The 21,214-nt window shown below is 39.8% G+C and overlaps 1 protein-coding gene across 4 annotated transcripts in view; it reads left to right on the top strand.

Moving 5' to 3' along the window:
* Nucleotides 1–21,214, top strand: part of ADCY2 (adenylate cyclase 2) — a 276,092-nt gene that overhangs the window by 16,945 nt on the left and 237,933 nt on the right. For all 4 annotated transcript variants that reach the window (XM_015617679.3, XM_033512153.1, XM_015617680.3 and 1 more), the window contains exon 2: nt 5,878–6,075. In XM_015617679.3, the coding sequence (XP_015473165.1) occupies nt 5,878–6,075 (198 nt within the window). The remainder of the gene's footprint in view (nt 1–5,877; nt 6,076–21,214) is intronic.

Genomic DNA, 21,214 nt, shown 5'->3' with positions numbered 1-21,214 from the left:
CAGAAAAGAATCCTGAGGCTGCTGGCAAAAACTCTTCAGTTGTTGTCCTAAATGATGAAAACCTAGATGAAAATGTACAGCTACTTGGTCAGGAGCAGGGCACAGTACCTCTTAATAAAATGGAGATTTTTCCAGCAGTCTAGTAGATACTACACAGTGCGGTCAGCCATAAGAAAATTCACTAAAATATAAAACCATAGGAGAAGGGTCACAAGGAGCCAGAAGACTTCTTCAGATTTTGTAGAGAAATATTATTTGAGATATTAGAGAATTAAAATCCTGTCCAGTTTTACAAAGAGAAGGGTGATTATGTCTGCTGAAAACCATTGTCTCAAGTCCTGGAAAAGGTTTTACAGGGAAAATGGCCAGTTTTTGCTGCAGAGAAAACTCAACAGATTCTTTCAGTCAGTCCTGTTAAAGGAGGACTCATGTTTGATTGAGAGGTCAGCCACCTAGTAATCCTTGAGCCCTGTAACATTTCTTCTAGCACTCAACATTTGCAACATCATGCACCTACACTGCATGAAATTGAAGACACTAAAAATTGAATAGGTGTATGAAATAAAAAAGTGAATCAATGTCTGAAGAATATTAATCACTTGGATTTATATTTATATTTAGAATGTGCTTCATTGATCTCAGCAAAAAAAGATTTTAGTAGGAGTCTAATGTGGTAAATGGTTTGAGTTAATTCAAAGTGTGTGATATTTCAGCAGAAGTCCTCTGTATATAGACTACTGTTGAATTCCATTAAACAAAAAGAATAAAGAAATAGTGTCAAAAGAATGAGGGATCATGTTAAAAGATTTTATGCTAAAACTGGCATTTTAACTTCATTTTTATGGATTATTTCATCTGACTGTATTTTTATATATAACAGTGAAGTGCTTTACAGCAGCTTTGCTGTTTAAAATTAAATTGAGGGCATGACATCTGGGAAAGAACAGGATGTACACAGAGAGAAGGTTGTGGATTTTGGAAAGATGATTGAAAGTGACTCTTCAGATTTTACTGGTTGTAACAAGATTATCACACTTTTGAAGAATTTGTGGGGGTTGGAAAAATTTCAACAGTAGACTTTTTAATTTCTTTGGTAATTAAAAGACAGCACAGTAGAAAACACTCAGGGAGACACAGCTGTCAGGTAAGATCCATCTATTGCAGGCTTAGCTGTTATATTCAAAAGTGTCATGCTGATATTTTAATTCCATTACCTCTGGTGTATTTTAATTTCTGAGACTAGCAGGAAAAAAACCCAAAGTGTTTGGTTTTATATTTTTTAATTCTTCCACCCACCTCTTTGGGAAGTGGTTGAGGTAACAGAATATCTAACCTTCAGGATTTTGCAACACCCAACTTGCTAAACGCGCTGATAATTGCAAATATCGATCAGGAAGCTGCATGCCCTGCTTTTAAAGTTACAATTTTATAAAGATTTAGTTCCTCTGAAGTAATAGGAAAATATTGTTCAAAGTAGTTTCCAAAATAAACCTGCCTTACAGGGCCTGCTTTTCTTGAGCTGATATTAGCATGTATTTTAAAGGCAGGATTGTGAAAATCCTGCTGTACATATTAACGTTTTCTGTAAAGGATACAAATTACAATAAAGTTCTATTTCCTGATGTATTTTATAAATTGTCTAATGTGTACACTATTCTGTCTTTAAATTTCAATTTTAGTTCAGGATTTGTACAGGGTATGGTGTGATGCAAGCAGTTTATGACAGCAGAAGGATGTTGCCTTGTGTCAACTCAGGGAGGTCACCTATGCCCAGGAGCTGATACTGTGTTGTCTATTTTTTTTTTTTTTTATTTAGCATTCATTTAAATCAAAATGTAAAATTGTGAAGTAGGCAACTGCGGAAGGAGAAAAAGCAGAAGTAAAATTTTAGATTTAGTGACCAAAATAGTTCAGCCAAATGTTGAGATCAGTGTAGGCATAAAAAAAAATGAAATTGAGTAGCTGTAAATTTGGAACAAACATTTTGATCTAATTATAAAATATATATAAATATATCAGGCATCTAAATATTGTTGATCTGTTATGAAGCCAAATCCTCACAGAAAGTACAATATTTTTATTACTTTTTTGCTGATGTGGAGAAGCATGCGCTTGAAGTGCATCTGGATTTTCTTGCTAGTATATTTGTAGCCATGATCTTTATCACTGAAATGCCAATTTTCCATCATTTAAATATGTGGTTTTCCACAGTCTTAGCTTACTCCAGGAGTCTGTGGTTTCCTTTGGTGCTGTGACTTGCGCTGCATGACAGATGGTGCAAGGAAGTTGGTATTACCCTCTTGCCCGAGACAGCTGTCTCTTGCAACAATAGTTTTGCTATCCCACCCGGAGGTGCAGAAGTCAAAGGTTGAAGTTAAATGCTTTTGGTGTTAACTGAGATGACATTTGTTGTGTTGACAACCAATGTCAATTGACTTACTAAATCAATTAACTGAGACAAGTTTCAGAGATGGGATTGATCAAAAATCACAACATTCAGATATACAAATCAGTAGTTCTTCCTAATAGTAGGTAGGTTTTATATTTTTACTCTTACTGTGCAAGATTTATCTTACTCTATGCAGCTCTATACTCTTGCAGACACTTAACCCTATGCCTAAATTTAAGGCCATAATTTTGTTTTCAGTGTGCTTGAAGGCCTTTGTGTGTGTATCTGATATTTCTAAGCTTAGTGTTTGCATTTCAAATTTAGCATCACCACTTAAAATTTCCTGACACTTCTTTGCTTATACTGTGATTGTCAGTGTTGCAATAGCAATTGCTTAAATGTGTGACTTCATAAATTTAAAAGGGAATTAAAAATAAGGAGAGTTGAAAGATGAGCTGACTTTTGTCAGGCAGGGCAGGATATATTGTGGTGTTTCCCTTGGTTTGGGCCTGCCAGGGTGGTGGCTGCTCCTGAGCTGGAGCTGGGAGCAGCTGGGTGTCACAGTCTGCAGTGCATACAGAAGCAGGGCTGCAAGGAAAATGAAGAAATGGGAACAGTGAAGGAGCAAGTGTCTCTAGATATCAAATTGTAAAACTTACTAGATCAGAGAAAAAAAACAAAATAAATCTGCTGATGGCATTTGTAAATGTTGGTAAATTTACAAATTTATTTGTAAATTTTTAGTTTTGATTTAATTGAAGCAAACCTTTTATACGTAAGAAAGGAAAAAAGTCGTATTAAGATACTTTTAAGTAAAACGTTACATATTTATGTTGAAAAGCCATCGATAAACATGATTTAACAGGGCACTAAGGAAGCAACTACAAATAAGGGAAAAAGATATGTCTATTTGTGATTAGATGTCTTACAAGTCATCAAGTAAGTACTTTCAGATTCTCTTGAAGATTTCACCATGAGAAATGAATCTGAGGCTTTTCTTGATGAAGTCTGTGGTTATTGTAACAGCAGTAACATTTAGGGCCTGCTTTTGGGAATCCTTGTTGCTGCAAAAGAGGCTGTTAGAATTCACAACAGCTGGGGAATGACCAAAGATCCTGTGACTGTGCTTTGATATAGTGCTTTTGTATTTCAACCAGGCTTACTTTTGAGCATGTACAGCAACAAAAGCCAAAATATTTATTTTTTTAATGCACCCATCATTAGATGATTTAATGTTGGTCTAGTAGCTTCCATGTAAGTTCTGCATATAAATATATAGTAAATATATAATTACATATATATAAATATTGAATATTCTGAATCTTCACATTATATTCTGGTCCTTGCTCTGGGTGTTGTTTTTATATTTCAAAGTAAGCAGTTGCTAGGACATATATCTATACATATAGACATATAAATGTCTATATGTAATCTAGAGTATGTACTTCGAGATAAATACTTTAAACAGAATCAAAACATTTAGTACCTTTCCACTATCACTGTCAAAAAGTATTTTTTACAGAACTATCGATGTCATTGATTTGTGAGGCATTTTTACACCTGCACTGTTCAGGGTGATTTACAGTTTTCTCAATTTGCTTCAAATAATGTTAAATCATAGAGTGCTTAGGTTTAGAAGGGATCTTAAAACTCACCTAGTGCCAATCCTCCTGCCATGGGCAGGCACACCTTCCAGTAGAAAATGCTGCTTAAAGCCCCATCCAATCTGTCCTGTATCACTTGGGGGAGGGAATTATCATTAGTGCATTCCAGGAACCACTGGATTGCTCATGCCCTGCTGTGTTGCCCCTTCAACATATATTCGGGTGGTTGAAGTTCCTCATGAGGACCAGGACCTGTGAACACAAGGCTGTTTCTGTCTGTCTATAGAGGGCTTCATCTCAGTCTTCCTGATTGGATGACTTGTAGCAGACCCCCACTGTAATGTTGCCTATCTTTGCTCTCGTTTTAACCCAGCCTATAAGCCCTCAGCTCTTCATCCATCACCCTTACTGGTCATTGACATAGAGGGAAACACCTCCATCTTGTGTTCCCTCTCCTCTCCTTCCTGAAGAACTAGTAGTCTTCCATTCCAACACTCCCGTCATAAGAGCCATCTCACCACATCTGTGCATCAAGATCCTAGGTGCACATCTCTTGTTTACTGCCCCCAAACCCAGCATACTGGCTAGAGTGGCTGGAATTCCTTTTCCTGCTGACTTGAAATCCCCTTTCAGACTCAGAGCATCTCTATCTGAAATTTGATCCAATGATTCATTTGATTGAATCAAATGATTGCCATTTGATTGCCATCAAACTTGTAGGAGTGGAATGGACTGAGGTTCTGTTTCCCCTGGGAATTTTGTGACGATTGGTGAAAAAACTACTTACATTCCAGAGTGTCTTATCATCACTCTCTGCAATCCATCTTGGTGTTGCTCAGACTATTCCTGGTTGTGTCACTGGTGCCCTTGTAAAACTACAGCAGCGGGCAACTGTCGCCGTGAAAATTAAGCCTTCTGATAATGTTTTCATAGTTTTAGTTACTTTCCCATGGAAGTCCTATAAACATAAGTTTTTTATCACATTCCTTCTAAGAAACGTCTTTTGATGGACATTTGTCATGACCAGTGTGCTTGGGAAGGTGGTAACTTAATTATCCAATACCTGGTCATTGTTGAGAATCTATAAATAGTGGAGTCAGAGAATAAAAGACTGTTTTTTGTTCTGACATTGAGAGTGTTCATGTGAATCATTTTGTGTCCTTTAGCTACAGGCAACAATGGGCTCTGTGAGGCTTGGGAGTCTCTTGGTGACATCCCTGCTATGTGCCCCCAGTAAACAGCACAGCTCTCAGGAATGTGTCAGAGGCACACCTCTGTACCTCTCACAAAAGAGTCCCTGCTGCTGTCCCCCATCATGTTCTTGTGGTTGCGTTGGCTGTTACAGAGCAGATGGAGCTGCCTGGCTCAGCTCCAGCACCTCTCCTGATGCGATGGGTCTTTTTAGTCTGCAGAGCAAAGAAGAGATTCTGCAAGGGCATGCCAGGCTTCAGGGGAAGTTTCTTTCTCCTGAAGATTCATGCTCTTGCAAGCTCCATTCTTCTGCATTTTGCCCCTCTCTGTTCTGTGTGGGTCAGCAGTGGGGTTGTTGGATGGTTGGCCATGGGCTGTGGGTCCACTGCAGACTGAGCTTTCCAATGCAGCCCCCCTCATGTTGCACACACTTTTCACAGCCTGCTGCAACTCAAAGTAATAGAAGAAGTATTATGCTATTGTGGTTAGTATTTACAGTAGTAGTTACAAGGTTGATGCTCTACATAGCAGTTTCTTATCATGAAAGAAATCCTATTTTGATTTAACTCACTTTAGATAGCTAGTCATGCCTTTCTGGCATCTCCATGTACAATAAGTTTAAAGTATGTTATTGATGTCTGACCTTTATGTACATTTGTTTTTAACTTCCTTTTCATTTTCCTCTGTTTTCAGGAAGTTGAAGACCACGTGGCATTTTTAATAACTGTTCCAACAGCCCTAGCAATTTTTTTTGCTATATTTATCCTTGTCTGCGTAGAACCTGTATTTAAGAAGCTGCTTCGTATATTTTCTCTGGTGGTCTGGGTATGTCTTGTTGCCATGGGATATCTCTTTATGTGTTTTGGAGGAATCATCTGTCCCTGGGACCAGGTAAGACGGTCATTATTACTAATTTTATTTTATTGGGTACATTTCCAAGAATCATTTTATACAAAAGCATGCACATTCATTTTTGTGGGACATCTCACAAAATATTTTTGTGACTAAGTGGCTGCATGCTGAGACTCACTTCATCTGTTTTACAAATACCAGAGATATGCATACTTAAAATACATTAGGAAATATTAGAAGGATTTTACTTTTATATTTTTTAAGGTACTTTAATCGTGAATACTTGATTCCAATCACCGTCTTCTTTGTAGAGTGACTATTTGATTCTAGTGACCACTTGGTATGGCAGAAACGCTAACTTTGTTCAACACTGCTTATGCTATCTTTTCCAGTTTAAAATGTTTGAACTCTCAGTGTAGGCTTTCCGTGGTGTAAAAGGTGTTCTCTAGCAACACATGACAAAAAGGACTGGGAGTCTCCTTACTTGTCTGGAAAAATTGATGAGTAGAGAAGAAGTGAAGTACCCTTCACATTTTTTAGATTTTGTAATGAAGAAAAAGCAGAATACAATTGCAGCCTAATAGCAGCACTCTTGAAACATCAATAAACGATGTGCAATATCCAACACTGTGTCTGATCAATTCTTATGAATTCTGTCACATTATTTTCTTTTCCCCAAACTGCTCTACATGGGAATATGGCTCATATAGTATTCTTTGAACTCTTCAAAGGATGGAAAGAGTATTTTAAACATATAAATAGGTCTTCTGAAGATTTCATGCTGATTCTGTGAGTTTAACCTTTAAGTTGTATTACTCTCTCCAGAATGCCTTCTAGGTTCTTGAGATAGACTGGAAATAAATTCTCTGACTTTTTATTCAGATCTTGCCAAGACTTGGGGAAATACTGAACTTCCAGTAGTTCCTTTAAAATCTTTAATGTAAATTATTTAAATTACTGATGCATGTTGGTAATACTTTAGGAGCTCTTATCTTTGTGGGTGACTTTATATTTTCATTTTCTTGGAAGGTCCTGGATTAATTATATAAGAAACCTCCTACCTGGTTTGGGGTTTTTTTAAGATTTTATATATTTTCAATAGTTTAAACTACCAAACCAGATTACATTTGCATGTAATAAAAAACAATCAGAACATTAAATAATTTTCTTTAGATATGGATTTCACCCTGGGAGTGTTTTTGTCTTTGTTATACCACATCTAGGTAATTAGATCTTACTTTTTCCATTTGTTTTCACTGGCATTTGTGTCATGTCATGCTAAAATATTTCAGACTTTCAAGCTTAGATGCAAATATTTAGTTAGCCATATTATTTATTAATTGTAAATTATACTTAATTTAGTTTTGGTATTTTGAAAGCTAGGATAATGATTTTCAAAAGCACATGGACTGAAAGGTATCTGAGAGGGATTCTGATGTCTCTGTCCTGTTTAGCCTGTGATGATTTTTCCTGTCTTGCTTTCCTCTTAAGAAAAATGTAGGCATTCCCACAGCATGCAAGGAATGTGTCTGGCCCTGTGACGGAGGAAGGACTGTAGAGCTCTGGGAAATAGTACTGTCTTTCAGTAGGTTGCCAGGACACAACTCCTCTGATATTCAGTCTTCTCATTGCTTTGTGTGCAAGAGCTGCTTGGAGAAAAGCTTCTCTTGCTTTGCCAACAGCAGCTGGCTCCAGGCAGCTACCCTGCCGAGTGCTTTGCAGGCTCCATGAGAGAGTGGGCAGGGCTTTTCTAGAATGCCTGGACCCAACAGCAGATGTCTTTGACATCTGACAGGAGAGGCACTGTGCCAGAGTAGCCCCTGGCCACTTCTGAGAGTCCAAGGTGGTGTGGCTCCTTGTAGTAGGACCCTTAATTTCCCCAAACCTGCTTTTTTTTTTTCTCCTTTGAATAGCAGTGCAGTTTTGTGGACTGCTTTTATAGAAGTACTTTTGCCTAGTGTCAGTTAAGAGTAAACCGTGGAAATATGGGAATGTTTCTGGGAATATGACGCATTACAAAAAAGACTAATTGAAGGTCTGATGTTTTCAAACATTTGCAGAAGCTGTGAGCAATAAAACACTGCCTTGTATTCTTGTGATGCTGGTGTTTTGTTTGCTCTGCATGGAGAATATGTAGGTCAATAATTACTGTTATCTCTTATGTGAAAACAAATCAGAAAAATCCTTCCTTGGTGATCATTGACAGGTTCTTTGTTGAAATTTTACATTTTGTGAATATTTAAACCATTTTGCTTGGCATGTTAAAGTGGTTTTGTGATTCCTTTATACTTTTTATGAAAGAAAGGAGACATGATGTAAAATTAAAATTAGTTAGGTTTCAAATGTATCTCTGTTAACATTAACTTAGAAAACTATGAAAATTAAAATTATGAAATTATAAAATTATTAAAATGAAAGAGTCAGTTCATGCACAGTTATTACTTACTAAACAAGTGTTTTATTTTAATTTGCATCATGTTTATATATATTTACTTTAATTTACTTTTAATTTACTTCAAATTACAGCCTAACTTCTGTTCTGGTCCAGGAGAGTTTTAAAATGTCATAACTTCCATGTCCTCTGAATCTTAAGCTTGTTAAGAATATGGCATTTCTTAAGTGTACTAGTGACTATTGAAAGACAGATCTTCTGCATACCACAGCTACTAGAAAGAGCATGTTATTATGCCATTTGTGGACAGCCCTCTGAGTAACAACCCTGCATCTCCTAAATTTTGGCTTAATGATTTTCTTGGGTCTTTTGGCTGTTTGCAACTGCTTAATGTAGTTTTTCTCTGTTGTCTTAAGGAACCTGAGGGGTAAACTTTTGCGGCTTTTGTTTACAATAAAAATACTATTTGAGGGAGATTATTTTGGTTAGGAACTCAAAATATATTTAATACAGAGCAGTTCTTCCTTAGCCTGCAGACAAGTAGCTCAAATAACCCACAATTAGGAGAGTGCTGGAAATGAAGTGGTTGGTCAGGGCCATTGTTTTGGTTTTTCTATTAGAAACCTGTAGGCTGATGTGAGATAAGTGCAAATAGTAATTGGTTTCAGCTGCCTTTTTCCCATCCCTGCAGGCTGCTTTTATCAGTCTACATTTCCTTGACTCTTCTTTGGCTGCAGGTACAGCTGTGGAGCAAAGCTCTTATCAGGTGGATATCTGGCCGATGTTTGAAGGAGGAGGACAGTTACTTTGTCCCTTGTGCCAATCTGCCAGCTCCATGCTGGCTCCATAATTGCCTGCTGAAACTGAACAAAGGCTTTTATTGACACTGGACTGCCTGGGCATCATCACTAACCCGTCTAGGAGAGCAGCCACCATATTTGCACTATCAGTCTTAGTAGCTAACTTACCTCTTTAGTTAGTTCAAGCTCCCTTACTCCTTTGTGTCAACAATGAAGAACAGTGAGTACACTAAAAGGGAGATGGAGAGCTTCTTAGGGAAACAGTGGGCGGCTTAACATGAAAAAAATTGAAACAGTGATGGCAAAAGTCTTTGGTACCTGACAATTTTTCTTAAAGAAATTTGGCAACCCTCCTTTCTTTATTTATCAGCCCAAGTTTTTGTGGCATTGGAGCCCCTGGCATTCCTTGGTGGCTAACTTGGATCCTTTGTTAGGACATTCATTTACTTATAGATTGCATGAGTCAGAGGGAGGCTGGGCTGCCTGCTAGGAGTCATGAGACATCTGGGTTGGTAGGAAAGAAATAGAGCAAAGGTCGTCATGCTGAAGCTCAGAGAGAGACACTGCCTGCTGGCAACTTTCTTCCAAGTCTAAGGTGTGAGCAGTAATGTGTGAAGATGTTTTCATTGAGGAAAGACCCAAGGGCAATGCTTACTTAGTAGGGTCCTTGAGGAAATCTGTGGATGGTGTGTTGGTGGATGGCAAATAATGCAAGGCGGGCAAGCTGAGTAAGGCGTGATGGATTTGTTTTGGTGTGTTAGAACTCTTCCTTACTAGTGTATGAAGCACCTTTCCATTCAAAATGTAAATCCAGTACCTGTCTGTAGAGTTTCATGCTGGGGAAAGAATTTAAATTAGTTTTCTCTTGTTTTTCTGTCACCCTCTGACATGTCTAATACTTCCTCAGCCTTTTATACATGGTGTATGTAAATATGACATAGCACATTGATACCAGTGGGTAAAAAGAGCTCCTAAAACTTGCAGTAGATGATATAAAAAAGAGTAATTGTGCAGCATTATACTAGTCTAATGAATTCTATAATTTCAGGATTTGGGTATTCAATTCTATTTAATCATAAATACTTTTATTAATCATAAATACTTTTATTAATCATAAATACTTTTGCACCACATGTGTTCCTCCTTCTCTATATTCAGTTAAAGCACAGACATTACTTCAAGCAGAATTTGACACTTATGGTTTTAAAAAATATCTAGAGTTATATGCTTAGAATATATATTTTATTATTTTAGCCTAAGTTCTACTTTTTGAGTATTTAAAGTATTTTTTGTTTTGGTTTAATCTGCTGATATAGAATGGTTCGATTTGGGCCCTGGAGCAGTCCTGACTTAAGAAGGGTGGGCAAAATTTTATGCCCTAGTATTTTTGATACTGTCTTAGCACCTGGGGATATCTGTTGTGTGTTGAGGGGTGAGGGTCTGCACAAAGTTTCTATGGTTGTGGTAATCAGCTCCTGTATTAGGCAGTTTGGTGAAACAGTGGGTCTGCAGAAAGGGAAGACTTGTCTTTGTGTGAATTACATTGGGTCTGATTTCCACACCTTGCCTTATCTACAGTCAGCCCTGCCCTAAACTACCAATAGTATGTTTTGTGGTTAAGCAGTATAAAAAAAAATATATTGTTAGATATTTTAGGAAGGCAAGGCAGGTGTCAGTGAAGTCCCTGCAGCACAGGAAAGTGCTGCAGGAAAGGATGAATTGGTGCTATACTACTTGTTCAGGATGGAGTGTGGGAGAGACTTGAGTTTTTATAAAGTTCAAGATTAATTAGACTCTTAGGAATGAGTATCCTGAACAAGGAACCAAATCTTGTAGGAGCATGGTTCAGTATCTTAGAGGTGAATATTCACCTGAAAAAGGACATAAAGAAAATCAGGAAGGTTGTATAAAAGGGAAAGATACTGCCAAGCAGATGATACTCTCCATTAGGAATAGGTGTGACAGAAAAACAAGACCCACCCCGCAGTCCACCAATATATGCCATATTCTCAGTTTTAGTCTTGGAAAGAGAATAGATGATTTCTATCTTAATACTTCTTTTATAGATATATAAAGTTACAGGCTTAATAGCAAGACCTTGAAGTGGTATTACCAAGTCTGGTATGGTTTATATCTCTATAGAAGACATGAAAAAGATGAACTATTAGACATAACTGCCAGTTATTAAAATCAGTAATTCAGATTACTATAATACAATAACGTGCAAACCCCTGAAGTACCAGCTGGCATAACAAATGTGCCATTATTAACCATGGCACTGCATTATGAGAACAGTTCATGAAAAAAGAACCAATTATAGTTTTAAATAGGGAACGTATTTTTTAAAGAAAAAATAAATCTATTTTTGTGCCAAATAGGAGACTAGAGGCCCTACTAAAGAAGATGACCATTATTAAGGTAGCTGCACGTGTAGCTGAGGGGAGATGGCAGGTAGTGTGACTTTAGAGGACATCTGGCAGGAGGAAGATTTCTGGCTGGATTTCTCAGAGAGCTCTCTGGAGAATGTTATCCTTTATTAGTGCTTTTTACTAGTGAAGGGGTGACTGAATGTCACTACTGTAATGAAATTTGTTGATGACCCAGTTCAAGGCCTCCTAATACAGCAAAAGATCACAATGTTATAGGGAAGAAAATCTTGACCTTGAGGATGGCAGTAATAACAGCTAGATGAAATTTAATAATAGGAAATATGAGATGCCTGCATTTGGGGACTAACAGCAGAAATTACAGCTATAAGGCTGAGTTCATCAGTAGAAAAAAAAGCAAGGACAAGCAGAATGAAAAGAGGAAGCATTAGCTGATCACTGGGTCATTTGGCCATGTGTCCAGTAAAGACTCATTTATGATGGCAGAGTATCCAGCTAAAGATGAATCCTTGCCAGGATGACTATGTAAACTTCTAGTCACTTTTATTCAGAAGATCTGCAGGAGAAAGGTGAGTTTTGTGAGAGGAGGTGAGAAGAGGTTGGCTTGGGTATAGATCTGCAGAGGAGAATGCTGAAGGTGGTGTGACTGCCATCAACAGATAGTCTGTGGTTGCAGACATCAGATTTGAGGCGAAGCTATGGAAGACAAAGAATTAGTGACACATACACCTACACCCACACAAAAATAAAAATCATCTGTCTCGTAATGAAAATTAAACTGAAAATTAGAACTTATCCTATAGCCATTGGGGTACTTGGTTTGTGGAGGTTAATATCCTCAGGATAATAAAGATTAAAATAATGAATTGGTTTTACAGTGGGATGCTGTCCTTAGCTGAGCGTCTGTCAGTGTCTTCATTCAGAGAGAATGGACTTCAGTGGTTCAGGGGCATCCCTTTAGTTCTTTATTTCTATGGACCACTGAACATTTGTAAACTACCCACATATCTTAAATGACAATTTCCTTTGGCCTGTGCCTGAAGTTCATCTAAAAGCTGAAGACCTGGATTTTCTGAATTTTAAAAGTTCATGGCTTTTTACTATCTAAATATCTTTTATCCATCCAGTGTTCTGGAGAAGTAGTCTCAGAATTTAAAACATCTGGGGATAGTAATTTTTGTCTATTTCTGATCTCTTTAGGTATTCCTTAGAACATTGATGAGTCAGGTTTGATGTAATATAATGTAGAAGAGATTGGAAGTGTCCTGGAAATTACTGAAAGTACCTTATGAAATTATTTTTTCCCTGCTACTTTATTTTCCTTGACTCCATTTATTGAAGTGTGTTTTTCATCTTGGAGGGGACAACTAAGTAAAAAGGCTGAGCTGATTGTATTTTTCATCAAGATTATTGCATAGTTTACGTTCAGTGTGATAATTGCAGTGCAAGTCATGTGAATGAACTTTGCCAAGGCTAATGCACATATTTGCATACAATAGAAATGTAAGACTCAGATAAATATGCATGAACTGAATGTGGCAAGTTTTTTCTCTCTGATGGGAAATAACATTTATCAATATGAATATTAATGTTTCAGAGAGTACTGAAAATAATCAATGCTCATTTTAAATATCATCATACTCTTCCGATGTTGCTGAAGTTGAGAGACCAAGTGATAAATGAAAGTGAATAATTTAAGCCCTTCATATGGCTTCTTATGTGCTTAATAATTGATTTGACATTAGGAAACAAACATTTAATAATTTCATAGTACACATATAGTTAACAATTACTTGTATGATGGAGCTATGAGAACCATTAACACAGCTCTCCAGTACTTCTTGCTAGCAGATTTAATTTAAGGAAGACATACAATTCATTGGAATGGTCTTTTACTCAGAAATGTAACAGTTTGTCTGACTTCCAGGAGGAAAGGTTTTGGCATGAATCTGCATTAGTCTGTTGGTTTAAGCTGTTAGACCTTGCATACCTGCCTGCCATGGAAAAGCTTGTACCTATACATTGCATGTAATATTGTATGTTTTTATTTTTGTGAATTGGGTGCTGAAAGGGTGTATCATCATAGAGCATGACCTTTGTTCATATTTTTGCATTTTGTCTGAAATCCTATTTAGTTTGCAGGTTTCTAGTGCTGTAGAAATTTAGCTAGTGAGCTATTGAACAAAGAAATAATAAAACAGATAATGAAAATGTTTCCTAAAAGCTGCATAAGAAGACTTCAGTTTAATTGTTTGGGGGTGTTCCCTGTTTCTGTAGATTTTATTAAGTGTTAGGCACAACTGTGGTGCTAAATAAATGAATCTGAGTATTTGGATTGTCAGAGGATCACTTCTCTTTTAGTCTAGGAAGCAAATAACAGGATTTTTCCCCCATATCCCTGTTGGCTGTGAAATCCTTTCCATTTCCCTTGGTAGGATGAAAGTTACGCAGGTAGTAGAAAACACTGCTTAACTTAATTAATAAAGAAATTAACTAAATTAACTAAATTTATAAGAAGAAATTAATTAACTAAAGAAAGAAAAGGATACACTAGTTTGCTGACAAGCAAGGTTCAATGTTTATACAGTTTTACAAAAGTAAGTGATAAAGAGGTTAAAAATTATACTTGATATAGTAGGGCTCACTCAATCCAAGTTCTAGAAGATGCATAGTTAAGTTTTATATATTCATAGAAAATATAATTAGTAAAATATTTGTAAATTAATTTTTAAAGATATCTTAAATATACAAATGTAATTAGGTCATAGATGGTGTTATTGCATTATTTCAAGGGTGGTGAAACAGACTTTTAGGAAAAATGTATAATAGAATGTATGTCATATCAATAATTATACATCATAAATTCTAAATTCATTGAGAACTAGTAAATAGATGTGCTTTCAAATGATTGTTAGTGTTCATTTAATGACTTTTTCGGTTTATTTTATTATGTATTTTTTTTTGTTACAGCAGTGTAGCTTGCTTGTTTATTGGAAGATAGCTTTGATGTTTATGTTTGTTTAATTCAACAATAGATGGTCATAAAACTGGAAGGAGAAAAAAAATGGACTGAGATAATAGTCAGTTCTCAGACAACATTTCAGCGTTAATGAAAGATGAGGTATTTATCTTTTCTGATTCTGCCTCCTCTTTAGGTCACATATGATTTGGAGAAGGGCTGAGAACAGGAAGGGCAAGAGGACTTTCAAAAGGCAGGTTTCAAAATGAGCAGCTTTTCAGAATGGAACTTGGGAGATCCATATCAGGGAGAAGGACATAATGTCTCCCAGCTTCAGTAGTGCAGAAAAGCTAGGCCTCCTGGGCTAGTGTCGCAGGGAAAGCCTTTTCAATCTGTCAGGGGAGGAAAACACCCCTCCCTCTGTCTCTCCACATAAATGCATTCACAGGGCTTCAAAAAATAAATTGTATTTTCATGCAGTGCTGCACCTGCTGTTGTGCCAGCTAGGGAAAAAGTACTTTTTTGTTACTACTCCAAAGCTTTATATTGATTTTATAGCTTAAAATAATCGTTTTGCAAAATAGCACATTTATCAGTTATGCCAATTTTATTTAATAACTGAAGTTCTTGGATTGTGTTGTTCTGGCAGATTTACTTGGAACAGTTTAGAACCTGAGTATGTATTAATTATGTTGAATTCTAGATTGAATATTTCTTATTTGCTTCTTGTACATAGCATTTTAACTAAGTTATATATGTATATAAATTCTGTATGTTACTTTTCAGGGCATTCTCTTTGCTTAAATTGCAAAACCTGAATATCTTCTTAAATATTCTGATTTCTGTAACAGTTTACTTAGATTTGTGAATATCTTCATTTCCCAAGAACCAAAATGGCAGATGAAGTGATGACTCAGTAACTGCAGTCACCCTGTCTCATGTCTTTATGTGGCATTGCACAGTAATTTGCATTTTGTAATTTGCATTGCACAGTAATTTGCATTTGAGACTATGCACAGTCTCTTTACACATTAGTGGTTTCTAGATTTCTTCTTTGTTGTAGTATCCCAGCTTGAGATGGCCTCTGTAATTTATCAGTTTGCACATTTGTACTATGAACGTCCTTAACTATTTTTCTGATTGCTTTGGCTCCTTTACAATTCCTTTGTATTCCTTTTTCAGCTCATACATTTCCTCCCAAGTTTGCAGCACCTTTTCCTATTTACCACAGTAGTTGCTTCCTCTTCCACTTACTAATGAATTCAGCTTTTCCTAACTCTATTATTTGTTACCACTCTGTATTTTTTGCCTTACAACCAGCTGTAGTGTGTTGCTGCTGGACACTAAATAGGTCACACGAACACAGCTCGAGGTGTGGTGAAAGGAAGAGCGAGCTTTATTTCTTCTCTCAGAATTTATAGGTTTCTGACCATGGCCAGGGATTGGATGGTCAGGATAATACCTTCCCAACCACACTGGCTGTGAGAGATGTCCATCAAAGGATGTGTATCAGAAAGAATGTATTCATATCTATGTTTACAATTACTGTCCTGGGAAAGTCTTTAGACACTATGTCAACAAGCTCAGAAAACTGAGTTTTCAGGGTGACATCTCACCCTTTTTGTTTTTAACAAAGAGAAAAAGAAAAGAAAAATGAACAAAGAAGCTAGCAACATTCTAAATAATCAAAAGGAGAAATAATAGGAAAATAAACAATGCTCCATAAAATCAGAAGGCTGTAATTTCAGGGTGATATCTCACCCTTTTGTTATTACAAAAAAAAAAAAAAGTGAACACATGTCTAGCATCAACATCTGCTCATGAATGGCTCTCAATTTGGTCACAGAGGCAGAATCCATGGCCAAATAGAAAGGTGCCTGGGAAAACTTCTGAAATGCCATGACAGCAGCCTGTAATTCCATCAGTTGGGCTGACCCAGTCTCACGACTGTCCAAAACCAGCCACTCAGATCCATCCTTCCAGGTAGCAATGGCCTTTCCAGTCCTTCCTGAACCGTCAGTAAAGACAGTGGGTCCTTGCACAGGTTCCTGACTATGTCTGGGCTGCAAAGAAAGTCCAGTAAAGTTTGCCACTTGCTGTGGCTGATGGGGCAGGAAGAACACCTTCCAAGACATGCAAGGGATCGGACCATTCATCATTTCATTGGCCAATGATACCTGTGTGATGCAAATCCGGAATGGTAATGAAAAGACAGCGACATCAATGTAAGGATCAATGCGATAAACTTGACAAGCAGAAACTATTCACCGAACATCCTCCAGCACCTGCTGTGCCTCTGGGATCAGTGTTGACTTTAAATCAGAGTCCTCCTTTAACAGACCAAACAAGGGAGACAGTTGTGTCACGGTCAGTCCCAAATAGGGACGCAACCATGTAAAAACATCCACCAATTTTTGGACATCATTCAATGTCTTCACTGAATGCAAAAATCGCACCTCCTGATGTTGGACTGTTCGTCCCCAAAAAAATTTTTTTGACCCTCAAATAACTCCAGGGAGGTTGTTTCTGAACCCTTTCTGGAGCCACTTGCAGCCCATGAGAAGGCAAGGCAGGGAACAGCTGAGGCTGTATCTGCTGAAGTTCATCCTCTGTGGGTGCAGGCATCAAGATGTCATCCATATAAGGATAGAGGCTGCTAGCAAACTCCAGACAGGGCTAGAGCCCCATACCATAGGCAAATGGCTGGTGAATATCGCATACCTTGCGGCAAAAGCTTCCATTGATATCTCTGTGCAGGCTCAGCATTACTGATAGCTAGCACCAGAAAGGCAAATTTCAGTCTGTCATCGGGATGCAAAGGAATTGTAAAGAAACAATCCTTCAGATCCACAATGAGGACTAGCCAATCAGTGGAAAGCCTGGCAGGTGACGGCATGCCAGCCTGCAGCGTCCCCATGCTTTCCATCATAGCATTAACTTTCTGGAGGTCTTGTAGCAACCTCCATTTCCCAGACTCCTTCTAGATACAGAAAAAGGAATGTTCCAGGGACAGGTTGAAGGCTCCAGATGACCCTGGTCCAACTGTTCCTGCACCAATTCACGGAGGGCGACTAGTCTATCATGAGGGAGGACAACTAAATCTGCTGAACAAAGAGTCAGTCTCAATTTCTTCTTTGCGTTAAATGTGTCAGCATTGGGTCCAAGGGTCACTCCACGGGCCAGTCAGCAAACCTGACAATCATGATGTCTGCGCCAGTGTCAAGAAGCCTGCAGAGGCTAACCTCTGACGGCGTCTCACCATAGATGGACAGGGTGCAGACCCATTCAGGACAATCCTTGGCCATCAGAACAGCAGTCCGTGAACCCGAGGCGGCCCAGGGAACCCGAAGCTGCCATCTCCCCGCAGCTGATCTTCTGCTCTGTGAACACAAGACTTAAAAGACACAAGTTGAGCAAATCTGGGTCCCGCAGATCCCTGAACAGGAACAGGAGGGATGAGCATGGAACCCATGGCATAAATGCACCCCAGGAAATCTGAATCAATATTCCTTAGGTGCACAATGATACCCTGAGCAGTGGTACTTGACCCCCCCACAAGAGCACTCATGTCCTCACCCACTGGGCCAAAAGTATCCTGAAGCACATGGAATGCCTCATACCCATTCGGAGGAGCGGCCTCGCCTGCAGCGTCCTGTCTCAGAGTTCAGGGCCAGGCACCTGGCTGGAAGACACCACAACAGCGCCCCAAAATCATGCCTTATCCTGCAGCTGCACAGTCATCTGACAGGGGGGGCAAAGTCCACAGGCCAGCCAAAGAGACTCCAGCAGCCTGGACCCCTTTGCCCATGGGGGCCACGAGTTTCGCCCCCGCGGCATCACCACCCGAGCCAATAGTAAATTCCCCAGCCACAGGCTAGGGCGATGCCTGGGAACCTGAGGTGGGGCAGGGTGGAGCCAGCTCGGCATGGCCCACCTCCAGCACAGAGGGGGACCGAGGCACAGGTAGAGGCAGGGCCTGCGGAGCCACACCACCATCCCTTTCGCTGCCAGGGGACGTCCGGAGCTCACAGGAGGGGAAACCCACACCATGGAGCTGGCAGAAGCTGGCCTGGTGTCTGCACTGCTTGCAGCACCCATCTCCACGCCCCACAAATAGGGCGCGGGAGGAGCAGCGCTTGGAATTGCTCCTAACAGCGTTTCCTCAGGAGCACAAAAGCAAAGAATCGGTGCCGGTTGCTCCACGTGGAGCGGTGCCAGCCCCTCCTCCACTGGAACTGTGTGTGTGTGCACAGCCACTGGCGCAGAGCCTGGGCCTGTCCCGTCCCCCACCGTGGGGTAGGGCACAGCCCAGCCGCAGCAAGGACATGGGACCATCCCCGATGCCTCTTCCAGGGGCGGCGCTCCGCCCCCATTCAGACAGCCCCTCATCGGTCTGAACTGGGAGGGCACACAAAGGAGGGCACCCCGCCCCAGGCTTACGCCGCCGAGGCACCAGGCGAGGCAGGGTCATGCCCACTGGTTCCGTGGCGCCCACTGGCAAGGATCCAACCCCGCCCCAGGCTTACGCCTCCGGGGCACCGGGTGAAGCAGGGTTACGCCCACCGCCTCCACAGCCCCCCCCATTCAACCCACCACGGGCCCTGGCGATCCCGGGGGAGCCAACCTCAGAACCTGAGACACAGCTGCCCCCCGGCTCCATGCCACCGGGGGAGAGGGAGAGCCCCGCCCCGCTCCCACAGACGGAGCCGGAGCTAGAGCCAGACCTCTCATCAAGGGCAGAGAAGGCAGCTACTGATCCAGCATAAGAGAACACGCAGCTGTTCAAAGTGCGGTCATACTGTCACCAGATCTACAGCAACCGAGCCAGGTGGGGGTCCTAAGCCACCACCATAGCCCGGATCAGGCAATTGCCTAACGTCCCAAGCAGCTTTAGAAAAATCACCTCAACCACAGGAAAGAAACCTTCAGTTCTCCCATAAGCATACATTTGCCAAAAGTCAGCATCCGAAACATCAATCCGTGTCTGATCAAAAACAGCACACCACACCCCCACAACCAAGGCCTCTGCAGAAGAGACCCCAAAAGCAGCCATGGCCCAGGGCCAGAGAATGCCTTGCAAACCGTCACCTGCAACACACGTCAGGGATCACCAGATGTTGCTGCTGGATATGAAAAAGGTCACACGAACGCAGCTTGAGGTGTGGTGAAAGGAAGACCGAGCTTTATTTCTTCTCTCAGAATTTATAGGTTTCTGACCACGGCCAGGGATTGGATAGTCAGGATAATACCTTCCCAACCACACTGGCTGTGAGAGATGTCCATCAAAGGATGTGTATCAGAAAGAATGTATTCATATCTATATTTACAGTTACTGTCCTGGGAAAGTCTTTAGAAAACTATGTTAGCAAGCTCAGAAGCTGAGTTTTCAGGGCGACAGTAGTGCTCATAAAAATAGTTCTTGCCTCAGTCAATATGGATGAGTTTTCATAGATGACAATTTTTAGGCATCATTATTGTAATAAATTATTGTATGTATTAAAAATTCGAAGAGATATAAATTAAATGTGTTTGTAATAATGTAAAATATAAAATGTAAAAAAAACCCCCGCTCCGGGTCTGGTCGGGACCCCCTTTGGAAAACAACAGATTGCAACCAACACCCAAGATAACGAACTCAGGGAAAACCCATCAACTCAGACAAATGGACCGGACAAGGGCCATCAGGACAACAATGGAGCTGGCTCAGAGAAGATACCTACCCCCAGACCTGAACAACGCCCTGCAGATTTCTGTGGGGAACAATCAGGTTGACAAAAAGACAAACTCCAAAAAGATAATCATCGCCAGACCTGAACACCCCACCTGTCAAACCACGGCTAGAAAAAGCAATCAAGAAGGACAAAGGGGAAAGCACGGCCGAGATACCCATCTGCACCGGCCCGGATTCCACTACTCTGCTCTGATGACACAAGTTGAAATACATATAGAATCTCCTTTGCATATGAGGAGACTCTGTCCGGACACTAGTTAACTCTATTATTCCATGCCAGGAAATCCATTCACCGGACAATCAGGGACACTTGGTGAATGGAACCTGCTTGGAATTTTAGCCCAAGGACATAAAATCCCTATAAAAACCGAGGCTTGGAAACCCTCAAGCGTGGATTTGGGAACCCTATACCTTTGGTGTAGACCCTGTCCACCCAGCGCTGCGCTGACTATTTTATTGTGGTTTTTTATCGTTGTTGCTCTTTGTTGTTTATTAATAAATCTTTCTTTTAATTTGTATCACGAATTTGCCTTTGCATTTATAACAATTATGATGGTGGTAGTTGCAAGTTCAGATATCTGAGGGCTCAGTCTGAATTTGGTTATATTCCCCTTGACCACACTTGCAGTTCTGCTTCTCTGACAACCCCCAAACAAAAGGAAAGAAAAAAAAACAAGACAAGGGCTTTTTTTCCTTTTTTAGTAATATAAACAAGCTAAGTATTATAGCTTTATCTTCCAGATTCTGCAATTCTTTATATTTTTATGATTTTGGATTGAACTGGTCCTAAGTAACTGTGGTAGTGACTACTGTATGCATTTTTCTTTATTATGCTAATGTTAGCTTTAATCATCCTTTTTTTTCTTTTTCCAAATAATGTACGGTTACGAAGGAAATGGATTCATAATC

Source organism: Parus major, chromosome 2 (assembly GCF_001522545.3).
Source record: "Parus major isolate Abel chromosome 2, Parus_major1.1, whole genome shotgun sequence".
NCBI classification, from domain to species: domain Eukaryota; kingdom Metazoa; phylum Chordata; class Aves; order Passeriformes; family Paridae; genus Parus; species Parus major.
This window is presented reverse-complemented; position numbering and strand designations above follow the sequence as displayed.